Source organism: Lipotes vexillifer, unplaced genomic scaffold, assembly GCF_000442215.2.
Source record: "Lipotes vexillifer unplaced genomic scaffold, Lipotes_vexillifer_v1.1 scaffold433, whole genome shotgun sequence".
In the NCBI taxonomy this organism is placed as follows: domain Eukaryota; kingdom Metazoa; phylum Chordata; class Mammalia; order Artiodactyla; family Lipotidae; genus Lipotes; species Lipotes vexillifer.
The window spans coordinates 387,787-394,146 of record NW_006774285.1 but is presented as its reverse complement, the minus strand read 5'-3'; the positions used below and the strand labels follow the sequence as shown (position 1 = coordinate 394,146).

The following is a 6,360-nucleotide window of genomic DNA, read 5'->3' as shown; positions in this document are numbered from 1 at the left end:
CCTCCCCCATCCCTGCTGTCCCACCAGTGACAGATCCAGAAACCGAGAGGCTGATCCGAGAGAAAGATGAGGAGGTGAGAGTTGGGTGGGGCGGTAGGGGTTGCCAGCCTGAGAGGACCCCTGCTTAATCATAACCCTCAGTATCTCTTGGTTTGGGAATAGGAATATCCCTGGCCCTGGTACATAGCTGGATCCTGGATTGGTGGCTTAGTGGTTCTACCCGGAGACTCCATCACACCTCAGGGCTACCAAGGCCCTGGCTGAAGGGATTAGAGGTTGGGGGCACTTCTCTAAATCTATAGGACACTCTGAAAGGCCCCACTTTGATTCATGTGCCTGTTCCAGCTGCGACGGATGCAGGAGATGCTGCACAAAATCCAAAGACAGATGAAGGAGACCCATTAGCTGGCTTTCAGTCTTGAATATTTAAACGCTGCCTCTTCGTCCCGCCTGTGCCGGCCCCTCCCAGCACCAGCTCTGCTCAGGCCCCTGCAGCTACTGCCACTTCGCCTTACATCCCTGCTGCCTCCCCAGAGACTCAGAGGAAATAAAGTTTAACAAATCTGTAGGTGGCTTCTGGTGTCACTGTCTGTATCTTTATAAATTTATTTATTTTATTTATTTATTTTTGGCTGCGTTGGGTCTTCGTTGCTGTGCGCGGGCTTTCTCTAGTTGCGGCGAGTGGGGGCTACCCTTCGTTGCGGTGCACGGGCTTCTCATTGCAGTGGCTTCTCTTGTTGTGGAGCACAGGCTCTAGGCACGCGGGCTTCAGTAGTTGTGGCACGGGGGCTCAGTAGTTGTGGCTCGTGGGCTCTAGAGTACAGGCTCAGTAGTTGTGGCGCACTGGCCTGGTTGCTTCACGGCATGTGGGATCTTCCCGGACCAGGACTCGAGCCCGTGTCCCCTGCATTGGCAGGCGGATTCTTAACCACTGTGCCACCAGCGAAGCCCACTGTCTGTATCTTTACCATCTCATGGAAACCAAGAAGATCCTAGGACCCAGTTTTGAAAGGTTGCTGGAGGAGGGTGCTGGCTTCTGACTTTTAGTAGGGAAGGGAGAGTGGGGAAAACTTTCCCCTCTCATGACAGGGTTCAGTCCGTGCCCAGAATCCAGCCTGGCCTGTCCATCCTCCTGACTGTATCTCTCCTGCCTCTGTTATATGGAGCCCCTCTCATCTTTACCACATACAGTACTGACAACCCCATAGAAGTTTAGGTTTTGATATCTCCCCCGAGAAAACATCGTATTAATTGCATGCAGCCTTCGTATTTCCCGATTTGGGAAAAGGGATATGTAGTACGAATTAAGCTCTGTACTCTAGGAAGCCTGTGATAGAGCACTGAACAAATGCTGAAACCCCTGTAATCACCAAACACTATAGTAAGTGCCGGGAATGGATAGAGTACAATCATCGTCCTGGAAGAATTCAGTATCCATTTAACAAATATTTATTAAGCACCTGCTAGTTTGTAGACACTTTTATTTTTTTTTTAATTTTTATATTATTTTTTAATTTTTTAATTTTATTTTTGGCTGCGTTGGGTCTATCGTTGCTGCATGCGGGCTTTCTCTAGTTGAAGCAAGAGGGGGCTGCTCTTCATTGCGGTGCATGGGCTTCTCTTGTTGCAGAGCACAGGCTCTAGGCTCTAGCTGTGGCACATGGGCTCAGTGCTTGTGGCTTGCAGGCTCTAGAGCGCAGGCCCAGTAATTGTGGTGCACAGGCTAAGCTGCTCCGCGGCATGTGGGATCTTCCCAGACCAGGGATCGAACCGTGTGCCCTGCATTGGCAGGCAGATTCTTAACCACTGCACCACCGGGGACGTCCCAACAAACACCGTTTTAAACCTTGGAGTTAAAGCACTGAACACAGGTAAGGTTCCAGGTTTCCTGGAATTTACTAAATGTAGTAAAAGTCCCAGTGTCCTATAAGAAAGAGACATGTGAGGACATAATGGCCCTGGGGCCTGCTATTAAAGCATTCAGGCCCACTCCTGAACTGAAGCTATCGGTTGAGAATCTGAATCAACTGTTCTCCATTTCTGTCGGGTTGGTGGTATCTCGGGGCTACGGCGACCTCCAGCGGCCACCCACCGCCCTGCTGCCTGCTCTGGCTCCCCGTGGAAGAGAGGAAGGGAGGAGCGAAGAGCTAGATCCTCGGGAGAGTCCTATTCCCCACACCCTTTACAGACCAGAAGGTCGCAGCTAGCTCGTGGCAGTCTCAGTCCTATTTCTCAGGTGAGAGGTCTTCTCAAAACTGAAGGCACCGTTCATTCAGGTCACGGAGAGCAGGGTCGGTTCGCGGATGAAAAGTGAAGGTTGGAGGAACACGTCAAGGTGCGGAAGAAGGGAAACCCTCCCCGCCCCGCGCCAGTCGAAGACCCAGACGGAGCCTCAGGCCCAGCCCTCCCTCCTCTCTTAGCGTTCGGGGTCTTTCTCTCCCTTCCGGCTTTGGGACTGATGACCGCGGCGAAACCAAAACGGAAAATGAATAAACTAAGGTGCCACCGGAGATCTACTTGAGAAGTAACCCGGGGGCGGGGTGGTCGCCGGAAGTGGCTGTAAGGCCTCTGTCCCTACAAGGCCCCGCCTTCAATTGCGCTACCAGTAGGCGACAGACCGCCCCCACTTCCGGCCCCTGGAGCCTTAGCCAGCGGCCCCCCTTTTACTGTTCTCGCATTGGCTACCGCAGGGACGCGCTGTGATTTCCCATTGGTCGCGTCTCCTCTCCCGCGCCGCACCTCCCCCCTCCAGGTACAGTCTCGTCTTCCGGCACCCGATAGGCTAAAGGCTGGGAGGGCGTCTGCCCCACTTGACCAATGAGCGGCGTGAAGAGTGAGGGCGGCGGCTGCGTGGTGGGGGGCAGGGCGGGACTTGGTGTGGCTATTGGCCAGGGTGGGCACAGGCCAGAGATAGGATTGGCTGGGGAGAGGGGCACCGTGGTGGGGTCGAAGCTGCGCGGCCTCCGCAGCTGCGGGAGACGGAAGTAGTGAGAGCGCGGCCTCGGAGGGTCGGGCGGACGCCACCTGGGTGAGTCACCGTGCCCCGTGCACTGCCAGTTTGGGAGCCACAACGACCGCGTCTTGCCCGGCCCCGCCCCGGCCCCACCGGCTTTCGTGAGCCCCGCCTTCTGTCATTCGGGGCTCCGCCTCCGAGTCTTTAGGCTCCGCCCCTAGAACCTGGGTACCTGGGCTCCCCTATCAGCCTGACCCGCCCCCCCCCACCCCGTGGCCAGATCACCTAGGTCCGGGAGCCCTGGGCCTCCCAGGCCTGTCCTCGTCTCTCCCTCTCTCCGTTTCCCTGAGGCTGCTTGCCAGTGGGCGGTGAGGCAGCACCTCTGGCTTGCAGCTTGCTGGCTCCCCCATGGGGAGGGTGGGCTGTGATTACGGAGGCGGGTAGGGCCACCGATGGAGACTTTTATCCCCACAGCCTTCTGCGGGGCACTGCTGGACTGCCCCTGAGCTCGGATAGCAGGCATAAAGAAAAATGTCAGTGAAGCCTGGGCCTGGTTCCCTAAGTGGTTCCCTAAGTGGGCCAAGGAGGCCCATCCTGACATTTCTGTTGCTTGGGCCCATTTGACAGGTACTGACTCTGAGGCCTGCACTCGCCTGATTCTGTCCCCGTTGTGTGGCCTCCTCCCACTAACCTGCACCCCACTTGGTGTCAAGTACACTCAGCAAGGCATGTCCAGCCCTGCTGCCTTCTGATCATAGGTTGTGGTCCCCTCCCTCTTGTCCTCTGCTCTGGACTCTGCCCCCAGCAAACAGGTCAGGTGGGTGCTACTCCCAGACTCAGAGGCTGGCAGAGCGCTCTTGTGGATTCACGTTCCCACCAGGGCCAGCAGTGAGCCCTGGTTGGGCAGCCTCTGTCTCTTCAGAGTTGGCAGTTCTTTTGCTCTCCCACAAAGAACAGGGTTTGGAGTGTTTTACTTCTCTTTCTGGGACTGGGAATCAGGACTCTTGAGTCCTGCTCCAGAACTTGATGGCTGCCTTCATGCCCTGCAGAGTCGCTTGTTGCCTTCTCCTCATGTAGCTCCCATTGCCTCTGTCTAGCATGGTGACTTGTGGAGAGGCTGGATGCCCTGCGAGGAAGGCAAAGAAGAGTTGTGGGGAAGTTCAGGAGTAGATGTGCGGCATTTGTTGATTCTATGGTGATGTTAATGTTGCTCTTTATGCTTATGTTTCTCAGGCTCTGCAGTGAGAAGCAGGTAGCCAGGACCCTCACCACGGTAGAATGGTGAGTACGCTTTCCTCAGACCACTGTGTTTTCTGTGATCCTTGTGTCTTTCTCCATGAAGCTGCCCGCCCCTCCTGGACCTTGAGCTCCAGGCTACTCTGTTCAGCAACTAAACAGGTTCATCTGCCCTGGAGATAAATTAGGGCTTCTTTAGGTTGCAAAACATCAGCCGATACACAGCACTGGGATGGGAAGCCTCTAGACATCTTTTTCTGTATGTGCTATGCCATGCTTTCCCCACACTACCACTGGCTCCCTTAGCTCTTCATAATGGCCCTTCCCTTGCCTCTCCTGGTCCCTGGGTGAAGCTCTCTGTTCTGGCCTGAAAAGCAAGGGCTCCTTTATATCAAGATCCTTGTACTTCCTACTGGGTCCCTTGAATATTGTGGGTGCTGTATCAGGAGCGACTCCACTAAAACTGTGGGGCTTCTCTAGCTCCAAGGTCCTGCTGTCTGTTAAGCTACTGTAGGCAACAGCTGACCGAATATATAGCAGGAGAGCACCCTCAAGGTGCCCAGAATATCACTGGGGGCGGTGTGTGTCTGTACGTGTGTGTGTGTGTGTGTGTGTCATAATGATCCCATAAAATTTCCACTAACTGTAACTGCCCTTCTTTCACCCCAAGTTCAGGGAACCCCTTAACCCCTGAGAGCTGGGAGGAAGCAGTGAGATGAGAAGGGAGTGGGCAGCTACAAGCCTGGGTTCAGACCAGGTCCTTGCTCTGGCTGTATCTCTTTATTTCTTTCACGTGTCCCCTGTGCTTAGGGACAGGTCAAGGCATTCAGTTGGTGAGAGGACTCGCTCTTTTCCTCCACAGACACATGGGTGTGTGGGGTGTGCGGTATTGTTCTGGTCTCTTCTCAGAAAGCCTGCTGGTCCTGACCCCCACCAACTGATAGCCCCTTTCCTTTTTCTCTTCTGTGATACACTGAAAAGAGTCAGCCTGGTCTAATTTTGAATTCTAGCACCACCACTTAAGTACTTTAGGTGAATTGCATACTTTCTCTGTAAGCCTGAAGTCTCATTTCTTCGCGAGTTGAATGGTTTTAGTGAGATAATGTTTGAAACATGTCCGGCTCATAGTAGGCGCTTAATAAAATGTCAGGTTTTTCTCCTATTCCTCCCTTCCCCCAAGACCAAAACCGAAACAAAAGCCCTGGTTTCTGAAAGTTACCAGGGACAGGGAGTGTGGGGTTCCAAATGGTTCCTTCTGTGACTCTTGGTGACATTTTGAGCCTCTTATCACTGCCCCTTATTCTCTGGCCCTCTACCCAACTCCCTCCCTCCTCCATGAGTTTTGTTTTTGCATAGCTTCTGTGGTCCATAGTTCCAGCTCTTCTCTTTCCCAGCCTAAGAAATTCTTTCTCCAAGAAGGACTTTCTTACCCAGAAGACACAGGATGTGAAACAAGGGGAGAGGAGGAGATGAAGAAGTAGGGCTGGGCAGGGACCTTGGAATAAAAAACCCAGAGAATTTCCCTCTCAGGAGAGTGTAATGACCAAACCGCCACTAGACCAGTGTCCATTCTAAGGGGCAAAAAGGGAGTGGGATTAGTGAGGTCAGGGGATTGGAGGCCACTGATGGACCGGGGAATGGTGAGTGGTGGTTTTGGAGGGAAAGGAGGAAGCCTAGAAACTGGAAAGGGCCTCCGGTGGAGGGAGGTGAGCCTCATCCTGGGAATCCGAGCAGGCACTGGGGGGACTCAAAGAGGAGGGGAGGGCGTGGGGACAGACGTCTGAAACAGCGGTGTGGGGTGGCTCACGTGGAAAGACGGGAAATGAAAAGATGTAGGCGGTCCCGCCGCCCCCTCCCACGCCGTGGGGTCGGGGGGGGGGGACGGGGCAGTCCCGCAGCCCAGACTCCTGGGAGCCCCTAGGAGCCCGCCGAGGACGCCTTCCCACGCTGCGGAGGGGTGGTGGGGAGGGAGGAGTAGGGGACCGTGGGCGGGGCCCGGGCACCAGCCAACCCGCCTTCCCGGCGCGGCGAGGTCGGGGAGCTCCCCTCGCCTGGGCGGAGCTGGGCTCGCTCCATTGTGGAGAGGAGGGGAGAGGCGCGCGCCGAGCACCGCCGCCCGCGCTCGCCTTCTGGCCGCAGCGGCTGCACCTGGCCGGCCCCGCAGCCGGGAT

At 55.3% G+C, this 6,360-nt stretch overlaps 2 protein-coding genes across 3 annotated transcripts in view; both read left to right on the top strand.

Moving 5' to 3' along the window:
* SEPTIN4 (septin-4) overlaps positions 1–405 on the top strand; it is a 9,817-nt gene extending 9,412 nt beyond the window's left edge. For both annotated transcript variants that reach the window (XM_007449063.1, XM_007449062.1), the window contains 2 exons: positions 4–74; positions 346–405. In XM_007449063.1, coding sequence (XP_007449125.1) covers positions 4–74; positions 346–405 — 131 coding nt within the window. The remainder of the gene's footprint in view (positions 1–3; positions 75–345) is intronic.
* A 2,607-nt stretch (positions 406–3,012) lies between these two features.
* MTMR4 (myotubularin related protein 4) overlaps positions 3,013–6,360 on the top strand; it is a 21,895-nt gene continuing 18,547 nt past the window's right edge. Inside the window, exons 1-2 of the mRNA XM_007449061.1 lie at positions 3,013–3,028; positions 4,196–4,234. Coding sequence (XP_007449123.1) covers positions 4,232–4,234 — 3 coding nt within the window. The 5' untranslated portion in view covers positions 3,013–3,028; positions 4,196–4,231. The remainder of the gene's footprint in view (positions 3,029–4,195; positions 4,235–6,360) is intronic.